The sequence below is a fragment of the Heterodontus francisci genome, chromosome 35, assembly GCF_036365525.1.
Source record: "Heterodontus francisci isolate sHetFra1 chromosome 35, sHetFra1.hap1, whole genome shotgun sequence".
Taxonomy (NCBI): domain Eukaryota; kingdom Metazoa; phylum Chordata; class Chondrichthyes; order Heterodontiformes; family Heterodontidae; genus Heterodontus; species Heterodontus francisci.
The window spans coordinates 48,945,917-48,964,519 of record NC_090405.1 but is presented as its reverse complement, the minus strand read 5'-3'; the positions used below and the strand labels follow the sequence as shown (position 1 = coordinate 48,964,519).

At 40.5% G+C, this 18,603-nt stretch overlaps 1 protein-coding gene across 3 annotated transcripts in view; it reads left to right on the top strand.

The window, feature by feature from the left end:
• The window catches only part of scaper (S-phase cyclin A-associated protein in the ER), a 384,847-nt gene that overhangs the window by 221,550 nt on the left and 144,694 nt on the right, over positions 1–18,603 (top strand). For all 3 annotated transcript variants that reach the window (XM_068015512.1, XM_068015509.1, XM_068015510.1), the window contains exon 23: positions 17,418–17,533. In XM_068015512.1, the coding sequence (XP_067871613.1) occupies positions 17,418–17,533 (116 nt within the window). The remainder of the gene's footprint in view (positions 1–17,417; positions 17,534–18,603) is intronic.

Here is an 18,603-nt window from a genome sequence, read left to right as displayed (position 1 = left end):
GCTGAGAAATTGTAGTTTGTATTTTTATTAATGTACTCTTGAGCTGATGAACCTTGTAAGAGAGGAAGCGTAGGGGCTTTCCCTCAGGGAGGGAACACTTCAGTGAGTTACCCAAGGTCATCCCTGCATTCTTTCTAGTGAGTGGCTTGCAGGTCAGCAGAGGCCTCTTTGCAAGTTGTTGTGAATCGCGTATGTAGTATGTGTAAACCTGGCAGAAAGAAAGAGAAAATTAGCTTATTGTTCAATAACATGAAAGCCTGTAAAGGGATATATTCATGTTTAACTAAGTTATGGCACTTTTCATTTCAGTCAACCAGGCTACTATATTAAATTAGATACAATTTACGGCACAAAAACCGGTCATTCAGCCCAACTGGTCTGTGCTGGTGCTCATGCTCCACACGATTCTTCTGCCCCCTTCTTCTAACCCTATCAGCATATCTTTCTGTTCCTTTCTTCCTCATGTGTTTATCTAGCATCCTGTTAAATGCATCTATGCTATTCAGCTCAACTACTCCATGTTGTAACAGGTTCTTTAGAAATGGTTATTTTCATCCTTGTGTGCTTGCAGTGACACCAAGAAATTGCTGTACTTGGTATGTCGCATTCCGCATATTATTTAGTCAGACCAGCAGGAGTAGTTATTAAAGAACATGCAAGTAGACTGGAAATGGAAGCCAAAAGGAAGACAAGTTTACAAAGTGAACATCTAATCATCTATGACGTAAGATAAAAATAGGAACGTTAGATGAGATGTTGAATCATTGCCCCATCTGCCTGAAATGGAAATAAAAGACTGCATGCCATTTTTTTGGTCGTTGGAAAGAAATAACTTGCAGTTATACATACTTTCACATTCTCAGGACATCCAAAGCATCTCATAAATGATGCAATTATTTTTTGAATTGTAATTGTGATTACATAGGAAAAGAAAACATTCAGTTTGTGTATTGCAGGCCCCACAAACAGCAGTGACCAGCTGATTTGTTTTTGGTGGTATTGGTTCAGGGGGCATGATGACCAGGACATCGAGAGAACTCCTTGCTCTACTTCAAATAGTGTCATGGAATCTTTTGCCTTCCTCTGAGCAAACAAAAACAGGGCTTTTATTTAATACCTTGTCAGAGCAATGTCAATTCCCAACAATGCGGCACTCGCTCATTGCTGCACTTGACTATCAGCTTAAACTACCTGCTCAAATCCCAGAGTGGAGTTTGAACCCACAGTCTTCTGACTGAGATATGCGAGTGCTGGCAACTGAACAAAGTTAGCATCTGAGTGGTAAGCTATCCCAATGATCTGGTCAAAATTCACCCCACGGCCAACATCACCAAAACTCAATTAACTGGTCATTCACCACGTGTTTTTTTGCGGGGCCTGCTGTGTGCAAATTGGTTTCTGCATTTGTCTACATAACAAGAGTGACTATCTTAAAAAGAATTCATTAGTTGTGTAAATGCAAATTCTTTGTAATAAGGGAATAGTCTTCTCCAAAAGAAATAAAAGAATTGTGGAATATATTAGTAGGGAAGGCCAACACATATATTTAATATAAATGGCTTTTGGAGCAAAAAGACACTGAGCTATATGTTCAGGTGGATTTGCCCAATGAAAGATTCATGAGCTTGTTTGGTGGCTGTTTTCTGATTATGTAAGTCTGGTTCTCTACCTCCTTTTTTTTGTGCCCTTCCTAAATAACTGGCAAATCCAAGGTAAGAGAGTTGGTCTGTAATTTGTAGATTACAAGCCAGTAGAATTTCCTAACCAGTTTAAAGTTGTCTGTGATTTAGTTTAGTCAGTCAATCTTATGCATACTGGAAATAATTCAGGTATTAGATTAACTCCTGCAGCAGTCAGCATCGAGAGAATTCCCTCCTGCGTGCAGTCAAAGAGTGGGATTCAAAACAAACTAATTGGATGTGAACAGTCCTCTTAGCACAACCATAATAATTGACTGTCTGATCTGGGATGTTTGTGGACAACTCTTGAACTGTCTGAACTTCTCAGACCAAAGTCTATCCTAGAATCCACCTTTATCCGAGTGCTTCCCACTCCCTTGGAGCAGTAAAAACAGCTGAGCTTGCTGACTGTTTAATACCCATTCGCGTCCGCAGTGCCTGTTGTCGGAATGATGTCCAATCCTAGTGCCAGATTGCCACCATCGCCCCATTGGCAGCAGTGAGATTTGTTTTCAGCTGCAACCCCATTGAAACCAGGGCAACTCTGGTTAGTTCTGTAACCAGAAATAGCGGTCATTTCCATCAGAAGTAAGGGAGATTTGACAGATGTGATATGCATCTATCTGTTTTAACCATTTATTGAATGGTGCATTGCCTTGACTTGTCTCATTTTCTTCTAAAAGTGTACATATCAGTGTCTGGGGCTGCTTTCTTTTAACAGCTGTGAGGAGCACAACATTGCTACAGAATAATAATTTTTGGCTTATATGGTTTGGATACATTGAAGCGAATGGGTGTTACAAGTTTGTAGTCGATCACTTTGGAGACAATTGTGAGAAAGGTTTCTTAAAAAGCACAAACAGGATATGATGACCGCTTCATCTAGTTTAGATGATGTTGGCTCATGGATGAATGTTGGCCAGGATAAATAGGTTATTTGTCTTTCTATAACAGACTGATTATTGCATACCAAATCTTCCTGCTTTTTTTAAATGAGGTGGTGCATATTGTACTAATGAGCTGTCCCTAACCAACCCATGTATTTTAAAGTAGTTTAAAATGTATTAACGTGCACTGAAGCTGTCTTTATATGACAAGGTAGCCTTCGTTGGCATGCTGTTAGAGGGAACCCTCAGGGTAAATGCTGTCAAAAGGAACAAAACTCCCTTAAATCTTGTTGAAGATTGTTATTGCCTGACACTTGTGTGGCGCGAAAGTTACTTGCCACTTATCAGCCCAAGCCTGAATGTTGTCCAGGTCTTGCTGCATATGGACACAGAAAAAAAAAAGTTGTGAATGGTACTGAACATAGTACAATCATCAGTGAACATCCCCACTTCTGACTTTATAATGGAGGGAAGGTCATTGATGAAGCAGCTGAAGATGGTTGGGCCTACGACACTACCCTGAGGAACTCCTGCAACAATGTCGTGGTGCTGAGATGATTGGTCTCCAACAACCACAACCAGTTTCTTTTGTGTTAGGTATGGCTCCATCCAGTGGAGAGTTTCCCCCCTGATTCCCATTGACTTCAATTTGGCTATGGCCTCTTGATGCCATACTTAGACAAATGCTGTCTTGCTGTCCAGAGCAATCGCTCTCACCTCACAGGTATTTGCTCAGTTTAATCAAGTGCGTTTGTTATCACATTTTAACTCATGGTTTGATAAATTTGATGGCTTAAGTTGTACAGTGACCTGCCAAGAAATTTCCAGTTGCTGATTGGAAGCAAGTTGAGTGTAAACCACTGGTCCAGTTGCTGCATAAAACCCCATAAAGCAGAGACCTTTCTCTGCTACACTTATTAAACTTGTTTTTTTAAAAACATTCAGAATGGTGTGACTGGTCAGCCAGATTTTTTATTATTGATTAACTACAGAGGAGGAAGCACAATATGCAAATATTTTGAGTTAACCCTGCTCGAATGTCAGTTAATACTATGCACTGCCAACCCTTCCTCTTCTCTCTCTCCCTGACTGTTGTCTTTTTTCTGTCCCCTCATTCTCTCATGCTTTCTCTCACTGTGTCTCACTGTCAGTCTGTCGCTTACTGTGTCTTGCTATATCTTTGGTGCTATCTCAGACACTGTTAGGTGATTGAGAAAATGCACAGGTTTGATAGGTTTCCGCACCTGGTGACCAGTTCTTTTATGTAGCCATTGCTTTTCTAAAACTCCTCGTCACGTGGCCGTTACGGGTATGGTAATTCTCACCTATATATGGCTTACTGATAAATGCATAACTGGACCACCAGGTACTACTTGAATTGAATTAGGATTTCCATCAGACTTTGCTATAAGGATTTCCTGGATTGTTTGTGCTTTGTTTAATTGCTTAGGATGCAACTTAATCTTAGTTATACAGAGACTTTGGTAGTAAAGTTGAGTTGTAGCAACTTGATTTCATACCTGTAAAGGAATGCTTTCATGAATTCACAAATATATTCTCTTTAAACCAAGAGAATATGGATGCTCGCAGTATTGCAAGGGCCTCTTCTGTTCTGGAGGGCCAGTGTTTTGAAAGAGACAAGAAACAATGAATTTTACGCCATGATTTATAGATTTACCAGAATAAAGACATCTTCTCATTCAAATTAGACCTTTTGGAAGTTCAACTTTTTGCCAACTTCCTATTGTGTTCCTTTTCAAGCAAGTGTGTTATTGTTACAGTCCAACAAGCTGGTTCCAAACAAGGCACCAATTGGAGTAATGACAAATTTTGGGATTAACTGCAAATATTTGGAGAATGCAACCCTTGAGGATGTCTCACTGCAGCCTGTGCATTTCATAGGCAGCAGACTTGAGTTACACGATTTGTGTACAATGTGCTGCACTGGTACTGGCCTGTAATATAACAACATTATTGGTGGCAGAATTCTCCAAACATTTGCTGTTTCATTCTACGATTGCAGTCTCTGCCCAAACAGTGCAAGAAAGTTGACCTCACTCCTCCCCCACACCACCACCATTGGAACTGATACAAGTGCAAGACTTTGTGTGGGACAGGTTACAGATACTGGATAATGCACTTGTACTAAGCCATCAGCTATAAAGACGGGGCTGAAGAGAGGCGAGTCAAAGAGACTCAGCAGTTGTCAGTTAAAGAGACAGCAGTGTAAGGAGAGAGCCAACATTACCTGCAGCGCCTGTGGAAGAGTCTGTCACTCTAGAATTGGCCTTTATAGCCACTCCAGGCGCTGGTCCACAAACCCACCGACCACCTCTAGGCACTTACCCATTGTCTCTTGAGACAAGGAGGCCAAAAAGGATAGGAAAAGGACTAAGCCATCAAGGTAGCTGCATAATAACTTTTAATTACTCCAATTTTAGTGGGAATAAAGTCTTTCTTTTAACTTTACCATAACTCTGTACGAAGTTTAACGTGCCAAACCAATTGATACCATAAATAGTAACTCTGTAAGTGTCAGAAATGCTGTACACTGCGAAACTATCCTAATAACTCTATCTGAATGCACACAGCATTCACAAAAGGTAGATGATTTGAAGGCACAAATAGAGGTAAATGGATATGATTTAATTGACATTTGAGAGACGTGGTTACAGAGTGATCAAGACTGGGAACTGAATGTTCAGGGATATTCGTCATTTAGGAAGGATAGGCAAAAAGGAAAAGGAGGTGGGGTAATGCTCTTAATAAGGGACAATATCAGTACATTAGTGAGAGAGGATCTTAGATCGAAGGATCAAGATGTAGAATCAGATGGAGGAGCCAAGGGGCAGCAAACTTTGAGATAAAAGCAAAATACTGCAGATGCTGGAAATCTGAAATAAAAAAACAAAAAAATGCTGGAAATACTCAGCAGGTCTGACAGCATCTGTGGTGAGAGAAGCAGAGTTAACGTTTCAGATCAGGGACCTTTCATTGATGAGAGTTGTTTATAGGGCAGCAAATATTAGTGGTAATGTTGGGCATGGTATAAATCAAGAAATTAGAGGTGCATGTAACATGAGTAATACAGTAATAATGCACGACTTCAATTTACATATAGACTGGGTATAGCAAATCAGCACTAATGCTGTGGAGAATGAATTCCTTGAGTGTTTATGAGATGGATTTCTGGAGAAGTACATTGAAGAACCAACTAGGGATCAGGCTATTTTTGATTTAGTGTTATGTGATGAGAAAGGGCTAATTAATAACCTTGCTGTAAAGGAGCCTTTGAGAAATAGTGACCATGATAGGATAGAATTTTGCATTAAGTTTAAAAATGATACAGTTCATTCTCAAACTAGGGTCTTAAATCCGTACAAAGGAAACTATGAAGGTATGAGGGCAAGTTGGCTATGGTGGATTGGAAAAATAGCAATGGCTAGTATTTAAAGAAGTATTACATGGTCTACAACAGATATACATTCAAATATACGAAAACCCAACAGGAAAGATGAATCAACCGTGGCTAGCAAAAAAATTTAAAGACTGCATTAGATCAAAGGAAGTAGCTTATAAGGTTGCCAGAAAAAGTGGTAAGCCCGAGGATTAGAAGCAATTTAGAATCCAGCAAAGGATGGCCAAGAAACTGATAAAGAAAGGGAAAAGAGAATATGAATGCAAGCTAGCAAGAAACATAAAGACGGACTGTACTTCTTTAGGTATGTGAAAAGGAAAAGATTAGCAAGGACAAATGTGGGTCCATTACAGACGGAGACAGGAGGATTTATGATGGAGAATAGGGAAATGGTGGAGGAAGTAAACAATTACTTTGTGTCTGTCTTCACAGAGGAGAATACAGAAAATCTCCCAGAAATACTAGGGAACCAAGGGATTTGTGAAAATGTGGAACTGAAATAAATTAGTATAAATAAAAAGGTAGTACTTGAAAAATTACTTGGATTGAAGGTTGATAAATCCCCTGGACCAGATGAGCTACATCCCAGAGTGTTGAAAGAGGTGGCTATAGAGATAGTGGTGGTTATCTTTCAAAATTCTATAGATTCTGGAAAGGTTCCTGCAGATTGGAAAGTAACAAATGTAACCACTATTTAAGAAAGGAGGGAGAGAGAAAACGGGGAACTACAGACCTGTTAGTTTGACAGTAGTAGAGAAAATGTTAGAATCTATTGTAAAAGATGTGATAACTAGACACTTAGAAAATAATATGGTTGGGCAGAGTCAATATGGATTTATGAAAGAGAAATCATGTTTGACAAACCTGTTGGAGTTTTAGAGGATGTTACTTGTGGTATAGATAAAGGAGACCAGTGGATGTGGTGTATTTGGATTTTCAGAAGGCTTTTGATAAGGTCCCACACAGGAGGTTAGTAAACAAAATTAGAGCACATGGGATGGGGATAATATACTGGTATGGATTAAGAATTGGTTAACAGATAGAATACAGAGTAGAAATAAATGGGTCATTCTTGGGATGGCAGGCTTTTCCTAGTGAGGTACCGCAAAAATCAGTGCTGGGGCCACAGCTGTTCACAATCTCTAAATGAGATGGATGTGGGGGACAAAATGTAATATATACAAATTTGCTGATGCCACAAAACTAGGTGGGAATGGAAGATGCAAGGAGGCTTCAAGGGGACTTGGACAGTCAAAGTGAATGGACAAGAACAAGGCAAATGGAATAGAATGTGAATAAGTGTGAAGTTATCCACTTTGGTAGAAAAAAACAAAGGCAGAGTACTTCTTAAGTAGTGAGAGGTTGGAAAGTGTTGGTGTCCAAAGGTGTGCAGGTGCAGCAAGCAATTGGGAAGGCAAATGGTATGTTGGCCATCATCGCAACGAGTTTTGAGTACAGGCGTAAAAATGTCTTGCTCCAATTGTATAGAGCCTTGGTGAGACCGCACCTAGAGTATTGTGTACAGTTTGGGTCTCCTTATCTAAGTAAGGATATGCTTACCATAGAGGGAGTGCAACAGAGGTTCACCAGACTAATCCCTGGGATGGTGGCATTGTCTTATGAGGAGTGATTGAGGAATCTGGGCCTGTATGCTCTAGAGTTTCAAAGAATGAGAGGTGATCTCATTGAAACTTGCAACATTCTTACAGGGCGTGATAGGGTGAATGTAAATAGGATGTTTCACCTGACTGATAAGTCTAGAACCAGGGGACATAGTCTCAGCATAAGGGGCAGGCCATTTGAGACTAAGATGAGGAGGAATTTCTTCACTCAGAGGGTGGTGAATCTTTGGAATTCTCTACCCCAGAAGGTTATGGAAACTCAATCGTTGAGCATGTTCAAGACAGAAATTGATAGATATCTGGATACTAATGACATCAAAAGATATGGGGATAGCGCAGGAAAATGGCATAGAGGTAGATGATCAGCCATGATCCAATTGAATTGCAGAGCAAGCTTGACGGGCTGAACGGCCTACTCCTGCTCCTATGTTCCAATGTACCTAAATGTCCTAATGAACATTGAACTGATTGTTCCCCATCTGCTGCCTGGGTCTGAGGGACTGGCAAATACCACCCAATAGCTCACAGGGTTGATTACAGTCTATAAATGGAAACCTGTATAAAGCTAGTGCAGCCAGCCAAACCACTAATACATTGTGGCCCACTGAAGATTAACAGCTGTTTTCTCTTTAATTGGATTGTGTAATAGTTACTTTACTTAATGATTGGATATGATTCCTTGGCTATATAATTCGGGTTGAGGGCATCATTTTTGCTGGCCTGTAGTTGAAATGTTATTAAAGCAGAGCCTTTAATCCCTTTTGGTAAGCTGTCAGGATGGTGTAGGCGGAGGGGACCTCAAGTTGTTTTGCAACACATTCCTACAGCCTGCCTTACTAATAATAGCAGGATAGCAGGTAGATTGGCATTTTTGGAAGGATAGAGAGAGTGGTACAACCTCATTATTACAACCTTTCTGCTTGGCAGCTGTGTCTGTTTTGTTTTTGCTCTTTTTAGATATTTTTTGCTCCAAAAGATATCAGCAACTGAATGTAGAAAACATGTTTGAGGAAGTTCCAACTTAATTTTGTTGTTAAAAAGCCCTGATGATTGTTTCTGCCCCCCCCCCCAACCTAGGTCGCTCCTTCCTACAATTACTTTAAAATATTTAATTATTTCCTCCTTCCCCACCCCAGGGCCCCTAATTCTTTGTCATACTGACTACTTGCTGGGCTGGGGTTCCAGGATGCTTTTTTCTTCTCCTCCTCCCCTCTCTACCCTACTCTCTCCTCCTTGCTCTTTCACTTCTCCCCTCCTTCCCTCCCTCTTTTCCCATATGTTCACCTTAAGGCGATCTCGCTCCTTCCCCTTACTCCCTCTCCAGAAGTTTCCGTCACTTGTGTCTCTCCATTCTTAGAGCATTTCTAGAGATTTCTCACATTGAAAACAGGTGTCTTGCCTCGCATATTTCAGGCTTATTGTCGGTCGTGTTAGTACATCTCCGATTTTATTTTCCAACTGAGCCACCATTTGAAACTTTACAGATGAAGCCCACCGATTTCTCATTCTCTCAAACCCCTTTGTCTGTTGATACTGGTACTGTTAACTCGTCTGTCTCGTCCTTCACCTTTTTCTTTCTCTCCTTTTATCTTTCTGTCTCTCAACATTAATTAAATTCATTTATGTTTCTCTGTAATAATTTATGCCCATGTATTTATTGCTCAATGTTCTCAATGTTTTTATATCTGTTTCATGGCATGGTCCTGGATAAGCCACAGCTTCTTTCATTCAACATTGGTCTCCACCACAAACTCTGCCCCCTTACCACTGACTCTGTTTCCCACCCCCACTCTCGAGACTCTCATGCTGAACCTGAATGATTGAAGGCTTGCTTCTATAGCACCTTGCTGCCTTTGAAATTTCACTACCAAGAAGGACAAGAACACTAGTGTAATGGCTATACCAACGCTTCCAAGTTCACCTTCAACTGTCACACTATCCTGACTTGGACATATATTACCATTCCTTCATCATTGCTGGGTCAGTTTCTTGGGATTTCCTAACACTATTATGTGCGCTAATCCCGTTCCTATGAACACCATCACCAGAAGGACTGCAGCGATTAAGAAGGCCCACCATCAGCACCACCTTAGGACATCTAAGGATTGGCACTAAATAAGACTATTCTAATGAGATACACGTCCTGAGAGCAAATAATTTTTTTAAAACTTTGGAGAGCTTTAAGCTCCACATCAAGTCAATCATCAAGGTTTCATACTGCCATTTCTGTAATATCACCTATCTCTGACCCTTCCTTAGATCCTCTGCTAACAAAACCTTTATTCTCACCTTTGTCACTTCTTGCTGGCCTCCCATCCTCCATACACTTTGAAATTCTGCTCGCGTATTCAGTCCCACACTAAGCCTTGATCGCCCCATCAGCCCCATCATCACTGACCTCCTCTTGCTTTCTGTAACAAACACATAGGTTCAAAATCCTTGGTCTTGTCTAGAAAGTAATTTTTTACAGCTCTAAAGTCTGCATGTTTACAATCAGATGTGTGATTTCCAGGCATTAATTTCATTTCAGTTTCTGATTACAGTGAAAAAACTTTGAAATATTTTTTCACAGCTGATTGCGTCATCTGAAACTCAGTATGCCTCGTTCTCTGTCGTATATTCCTCAAAACCAATTCATAAAAACAGTTGCTCACATTTCTCTTTCTCCACTTGCTACCAAAAACTGTTGTTCGTGCAATATAAAGCCGATTATTGTAGTACTGGTGGGTTGGTCAAAAGAGTATTTTTTTAATGTAATTTCAAATACTTATGAAAGAGCAGCTCAGTTTTCAAAGCTAGAATGTAGGCAGAAAAATGTAAACACTCTTTCATGTGAGTCCAGCTATAATTAGCAAATGAAAATAAAATACTCTGTAGAGTGATATCCTTTTTCTTGGATAATTTAATGTCAGTTATATTAGTGTTTGTATTGATGCAGGGCCTTTTTAATTCAAATGCTGTAGTTTAACCTGTTCTGGTGAGCAGTGTGAGAGCATCTGAGGAGAAAGCTTCATGCTGCTTTAGCTTCACACAGGCTATAATATGGAAACTTGCAAACAGTTGAATGTTGACAAAGATTGTTCCCTCATCTATAGATGGCTGTATTGTAGACTCATAGAATGATGCAGCACTGCAGGAGACCGTTTGGCCCTTCATGCCTGTGCCGACTCTTCGAAACAGTTATCCAATGAGTCCCATTCCTGTGCTGTTTCCTTATGACCCTGAAAATTTTCACCCTTCAAGTATTTATCCAGTTCCTTTTTGCAAGTTATTATTGAATTCACTTTTACCACCCTTTCAGGCAGCGCATTCCAGAGTATAGCTTGAGTCTGTTAGGTTACGTATTTCAAATGTTAAATTAGCCTTTTTTAAGTAAGTTTGCAGATGACACGAAAATTGATGGTGTCGTAAATAGTGAGGAGGAAAGCCTTAGATTACTGGACGATATAAATGGGCTGGTAAGATGGGCGGAGCAGTGGCAAATGGAATTTAATCCTGAGAAGTGTGAGGTGATGCATTTTGGGAGGACTAACAAAGCAAGGGAATATATAATAGATAACAGGACCCTATGATAGGAAGTACAGAAGGTCGGAGGGATCTTGGTATACTTGTCCATAGATCACTGAAGGCAGCAGCACGGGTAGATAAGGTGGTTAGGAAGGCATATGGGATACTTGCCTTTATCAGCTGAGGCATAGAATATAAGAACATGGAGGTTATGATGGAGCTGTATAAAATGCTAGTTAGGCCACAGCTGGAGTACTGTGTACAGTTCTGGTCACCACACTACAGGAAGGATGTGATTGCACTGGAGAGGGTGCAGAGGAGATTCAGCAGGATGTTGCCTGGGCTGGAGTATTTCAGCTATGAAGAGAGACAGAAAAGGCTAGGGTTGCTTTCCTTAGAGCAGAGAAGGCTGAGGGGGGACATGATTGAGGTATACAAAATTATGAGGGGCATTGATAGGTTAGATAGGAAGAAACTTTTTCCCTTAGCGGAGGTGTCAATAACCAGGGGGCATAGATTTAAGGTAAGGGGCAGGGGATTTGAGGAAAGATTTTTTTACCCAGAGGGGTTTGGAATCTGGAACACACTGCCTGAAGAGGTGGTAGAGGCAGGAACCCTCACAACATTTAAGAAGTATTTAGATGAGCACTTGAAACGCCATAGCATAGAATACTACGGGCCAGGTGCTGGAAAATGGGATTAGAATAGATAGGTGCTTGATGGCCGACATGGACACGATGCGCCGAAGGGCCTGTTTCTGTGCTGTATAACTCTGACTCAAAGATGCAGTAATTGCAGCGATTTAATTACATTCCTTTAATGTCTACTTGCGTTTGTTGTTGGAATCTTTAAAAATGATTTACCAACCTTCCTTTCTTCTATATGAAAGCAGATTCTACATAGGATAAGAATCCTTGACTCAACCAGCACCCAATGGGCTCTGCTGTCTCTAAGGGTTAGATATGATGCCAAACACAATTAGGAGATTGATGTAAAAATAAACTTCACCAGTCCAGTCATTTAACTGGCAGTGAGTAGAGACCAGCTCACTTCCACAGAGAATGAGGAGCTCCAGTTGATACTTGTGGGGAGGCGGTGGCGTAGTGTTAATGTCACTGTCATCAAACTAGTAATCCAGAGACCCAGGCTATGCTCTGGGGACATGGGTTCAAATCCCACCACAGCAGCTGGTGGAATTTAAATTCAATTAATTAAGTTAAAAAAAAAAAATCTGGAATTGAAAGCTAGTTTCAGTAATGGTGCCAGGAAACTACATCGATTGTCATAAAAACCCATCTGGTTGACGAAAGTCCTTTAGGGAAGGAAATCTGCCATCCTTGCCTGCTCTGGCCTACATGTGACTCCACACCCACAGCAATCTGGTTGATTCTTAACTGCCCTCTGAAATGGCCTAGCAAGCCACTCAGTTGTCGAGGGCAATTAGGGATGGGCAATAAATGCTGGCCTTGCCAGTGATGCCCACATTCCATGAAAAGAATTTTTGAAAAGTCTTCTGGCTGGGTTATAAAGAAAATACTGCAAACCTGCAAAAAAAAATTGCACTTGCAGTTTTAACAGTTGTCTAAATCTGCAAAAGGGATTACAACCTTTAAATCTTTTCCCTCCTGTCTGTCACTGTGTATGACTGTTTTTCAATTTCAGTGAGTGTCAGCTTGGCTCAGTTATTCATTTATTCTAATTTCTGTAGCTGGATATCTTTTTGATCCCTGTTATGACTTTTCTGCTTTGTGAATTGTTCTGTTTAGAGTTTGACATTCAGCTTTGCTGCTGAGTGGAACAACAACTTGCATATAATATATATGCACCTTTAACATAGTAAAACGTCTCAAGGCACTTCACAGGAGCATTATCAAACAAAATTTTACACCGAGCCACCTGATATTAGGGTAGATGACTTGGTCAAAGAGGTACGTTTTAAGGAACTTCTTAAAGGAGGAAAGAGAGGTAGAGAGAGACAGAGCTTTAGGGAGGGAATTCCAGAGCTTAGGGGCTTGGCAGCTGAAGATATGGCCACCAGTGGTGGAGCGATTTAAAATTGGGGGTGCGCAGGGGGAGGAACTACACATTGAGTGCATTTGCTTTGTTGGTGAAACTTCATTGAACAGCTGAGTAACTTTAATCACGAATGCACCCACATTATAAAGCTAAAGATAAATGGGAAATGGAATTGTTTTAAAAATCAAATTTTTGGTTTCAAGTTTACATATCTAAATATTTTATACTTATATATTCCGACATGGACTGGTTGGGCCAAATGGCCTGTTTCTGTGCTGTATATCCTATGGAATCGTATGTAATTTCCTAAAAGGCCACTCAAAAGCCAAACTGGCCAGTCCAAAAAACAAACTGTCCAGTCCAAAAACAGGGCTGGTGATACCTCCATATGCAGACATTTTGCCATTGCTATTATAGGGGGATTGTACTATACCATCATCTCAGTACCACTTTCGCCTTTTTGCTGCTGCTATTTTGTGCCATTCTGCAGCTGCATCCGGAAATTGAGGCAATGATTCCCATGGAAATTCCTACCATAAACTGAATCTCTGCTACTTCTGGAGCAAGATAAACTGGCCCTTGGGAAACCTGAATGAGTGTCATCAGTTGCTTTTTTATAACATAAAAGCATCTTAAAAGTGTTTCCAGTATTTGAGTGGCCAAGAACAAGGAGCTATAGATACAAGATTAAATGGAAGAGATTTAGAACAAAAGGTAGGAGAAACTGCTTCACACGGAGAACTGTGAGGCTGTGGAATTTCATTCCAGGGTTAGCAGCTAAGGCAGGAAATATGTCCGCATTCAAGATTAGATTGGATAGGTAGATGATAGAATAGGGGTTAAAGGGATGTGAGAACAGGGTGGGTAAACATGATTAGAACTATTTGCTTGCGTGAAGAGGGAAGTTTGGACGTGGATTAGTTGGGCCGAATTACCTGTTTCTGTGTTCTAACTTCTATGTTTTTCTATGTTTGCCTCACTCCTGTCATAAAGCTGTGCATATATGGTCTGCCATGTATTTCCAGACGTGTGGCAGCTGGTGACCAGCCATCCCAAGAGGCTAAGAGCACCCAGCAGTGCAGCTGGCTGGGCAGGGCTAGACCTGCTATTGTTGCTTTGCAGAGGTCGCTTGTTTTGAAGTTGTCTGCAAGAGGCACTTTTGGTCTCTTTTACAAATGAGCTATAAAATTGCTAACAGCACAACTGAGCCTTTATAATGTGCTGTCTGTAACATATGACATGAAAGTGAAGTGTCACATCCTTTTTTATAATTCCAAATTGCTACTGGTATGAATGTATATTGTCAATGGACACCAATAATGCAATTAAGTTTCAATAGTATCTTTCTTTGGAAAATGCTTTATTTGGTTTCATAGCATACAGAAAAAATAGTGGGGTAGGACACTAGTATATAACTAATATCAGTTAGTTTTACAGTATTTATTCTTTTGACTCTTGTTTGAGTCCAAATCCATCGGTGTCAGCAGCCCTCACCAATATGAGTCAGTCTCGGTATTAGTCCATGGAAGGTATTGTGATCTTATCCTTGCTTGACTTCCACTCACTACGGTTTCTGGATAGCAATCAGAAGTATGAAGCCTAGCTGTTTGTTTTTTGTTTCTGTCTTACCCCATGTCACAGGGGCCACTGAGGCCAATCATAGCTCTGGTAGCAGTTGGGATGCTCACATCAGCTAACTGTGCACAGACCAGAAATATGGGACCTTGAATCTGTGTGACTGGTTCTGTCTTTACTCATCAGGCTATTTATGGTTGTAAACCAAGATCCAAAGATGCTATTTGATCTCCAGTATGTGTATAGTGTGTCTCAAGCTTCAGTGGAATGCTTATATGCTGCATGCACTGTATTCGCAAGCATCAAAGTAATTTCTTGATGAGTTCTAGATTATGGTAATAAATTATCACCAGCTTTGAAAAACCAAGCGTTCTTTGAGTTTCTGTTGTAACTGGTAACAGCTAAGTGTTTTATTGCCTCTCACGGTGTAACCCCAAGAATGAAAGTGCCTAAAATTATAACCAAGAGGGTTATACCAAAGAAGAACAATAAATCAACAAAGGACCTAACACATTTCACCTTGTAAAAATTAAACTATATGCCAAAAGGAATATGGTGTTTGATCTTGGGCTGAGGCACTGTTCCTGTTATTCAGTAGCACTGTTCTTCTTCAAAAACAGATTATTCCAATCTTTTTTCCAATAAATTTTGGGTCATGAAAGAGATGTGGAGTAGAAAGTTTTGCAATGATATACACATAACAATAGGACTTAAATCAACTGTGTCGTACTTGTTAGCTGTAACGGAAATTGTCACATATTTGACAATCTATAATAATCACTTTTTGACTGGCCGGACTGTTTTGATTGGTCAGTTTAAGGAGCGCATCTACTGGGTTTATTTGGTGGGCGGTGCCTGGCACGCGTGGAGATCTGGAGCGCCTGACGCACGTGCGACTGCTAACGGTTCTTGGCGGTGGCTGGGTAGGAGGGCTTGTTGGAGAACAAAAACAGTGGAAGTTAAGGGGAGCCCAACAACATATTTACCCTGACTAAGAGATTATTTCTGTGAGGGATAGGGATGGCATGGGAGAGAGAGATGCAAGGAATGGGATGGGAGGGGTGGATGAGATGATGGAATTGGTTGTGTGGCAAAATGGCAGGGGCAATTATTCAATGCAACTTATTATTTGAAAGCTATTTTTTGTGCTAAAAATGAAGATTCACTAGAATAGAATGAAAAAGTCTTAGAAAAGCTGTCAACTGAATTAAAAGATGTCAAGTGAATTAAAAGAATGCATCAGTGTTGATTCTGTAGACGAAGATGATGATAACATACTATATCCTCCAGAGTTTCTACACAGTCCAACTCCAATGGGCATGCCACTGCACAAACTTGGACTCAAGGAAGGAGCAGTTGTAATGTTGCTACGAAGCTTGACTCCTAAACAAGGACTTTGTCATGGAACAAGAATGGTAATTGGGAAGCTGTTTTCTTCGCTGATGGATGCTGAAATTATAACAGGCAGATTTCAAGGAAATGTATTGTTTATTCCTCAGATAATATTGAGCCCATCAGATGTAAACCTGCCTTTTCAACTTGGGAGAAAACAGTTCCCAATTGGACTTTTATATTCTATGACTATGAACAAGTCACAGGGCCAGACACTTGACAAAACCTATATATATATTCCTAGACCTATTTTTACACATGGACAGCTTTATGTAGCTTTTTCCAGAATGAATAGTTTTAATTCTGTAAAAGTCTTTGGTTAAATAATAACAAGAAATCCTGTATTTGAAGAAGTACTGGTATACTAAAGATACTAATATGACCACAAATGTTTTGCGGGTCTCTTCTAGTATATGTTATGTGCTTTCTGCACCAATGCATTATTTCAATTTCTCCTGACTTCTGAATCTCACTGCTAGGCAGCCAAATCTAGAGCCCCATGGATGTCCAGGAGCCTACAGGGTAAGATGAGGCAGAAAACTCTGCCTGTGTGGAGTTTGCAAGTTCTCCCTGTGTCTGCGTGGGTTTTCGCCGGGTACTCCGGTTTCCTCCCACCACCAAAAGACTTGCAGGTTGATAGGTAAATTGGCCATTATAAATTGCCTCTAGTATAGGTAGGTGGTAGGGGAAGGTGGGAATATGGGATTAGTGTAGGATTAGTATAAATGGGAGGTTGATGGTCGGCACAGACTCGGTGGGCCGAAGGGCCTGTTTCAGTGCTGTATCTCTAAATAAATAATAAATTAGTACCGATAAGTGCTCAGTGTTGAATGTGTTTCTGCTTGGGACTTGTGGCAACATGGAATCAGGTTGTTACTGGCCCATACTTATTTTATGCAGATCTTTACTGCCGATAGACAAGAAAATCTATGCTAAATCTGCTTTCCAGGGCAACGGATGAACATCATAATCTACTATGCTTTAAGCAAGAGGTGACTTCGTGGCCATGTTTAATGCACGAATGTTTGGGTTCTCCAAAAATGTTCTGCGTATTGTCGCAAATAAAGTCAAAAGGACTATGAACTCCAAATGATAAATTGTGCTGCTTTTTGCAAACTAACACAAAGGGTCAACAAATTCAGTATGGCGTGTCAGACGAGTTTATTCTCAGCTTGATTCTTATTTCAGCAGGGCTCTCAACATTCCCGTAGACCACTGTCAAATAAAACGCATTAGAAAGAGAAGAGGTTTTGTATGAGAGTGGGACTCGGTACATTACTATTAGGAGTCTCTGACTAATTTTCCTACTGCTTTCTTGCAGAATAATGCAGATCAGATTGGATTCCAGGTCGGCGGAGGTCTGACTGCCCTTGAGCAGATCCTTCATGTTGTGAATACTGTTTCCAGCCCGAACATTGCTCCTCGGATTCCAGTCAAGTTAGTATTTTCTTCCAAAACACTTTGTTTGCTTTTAAGAATGAGTAGTTCTACATTGCATACTTCTGGGTAGAAAGGAACAGGTGGATGGAGCATCACCTTTGCATGAATTGTTAAATGAAGTCCTGATGTGGCTTTTAAGACCCCATCGTACCATCCAAAGAAGAGCAGGGAGCTATCCCATTGTCCTGACCAATGTTCCTCCCTCAATCAACACCACCCAAAGCAGATTAAATAGTTAATCACCTTCCTTGTTCTTTGTGAGACTTGCTATGTGCAAATTGCCTGCTGAGTTTGCCTGAATAACAACAACTCCACTTGAAATCATAATTTATTGGATGATAAACATTTTGAAACATCCTAAGTACTTGAGAAAACACTTTAAAAATGCAAGCTCGCTCTTTTGCTATGCTTTCAATGAACAACAGGAAGAAGAGAATCTCAGTCCTGTGGTCCAGGCTAGCCCTACAGTCAGTTCTGAAAGTGAGATGACTGTGTAATAACCCACTGTGCTACTTAGTTTATTAAGGAACAAGTGAATCCTTTAGATTTTCTTGCCCTATGCATCGTTGTTCAATTAGTTTCCTGTTCCCAACTCTCTTGATCTGATTGCTGGGTGCATGAAAGTGGCTGAATATCTTTTTTGCTCATTTTCCTATAGGAAGTATATAAGTGCCACTTATCACCTTCCCTTGACTTTGTGCCACAGTCATTAGGAGTTTGGCATTTGAACAATAGTTGGTGCAAGCCTGCAGTTCTGCAGTGCAACATACTGGAGCACTAGCATCCTATGCCAGTGTAAGATTATGGTTTTACATCACTTATTTTTAAATAAGTTGAACTGCATCAGTCTAAACTAATGTCCATCTCTTTGTGTTACTTCTCTACCCCACCCGATCCCCACAAGTCCTTGGCTTTACCATTAAGTTAATTACTGTTGTTATTCTTAACTTTGTGTTCAAATCTCTCCATGGCCTCGCCCATCCCTATTTCCCTTACCTCCAGTCCTGTATCTGAGTACTCTATTCTCCTCTAATTTTGATCTCTTATGCATCCCTGATTTCCTTCTC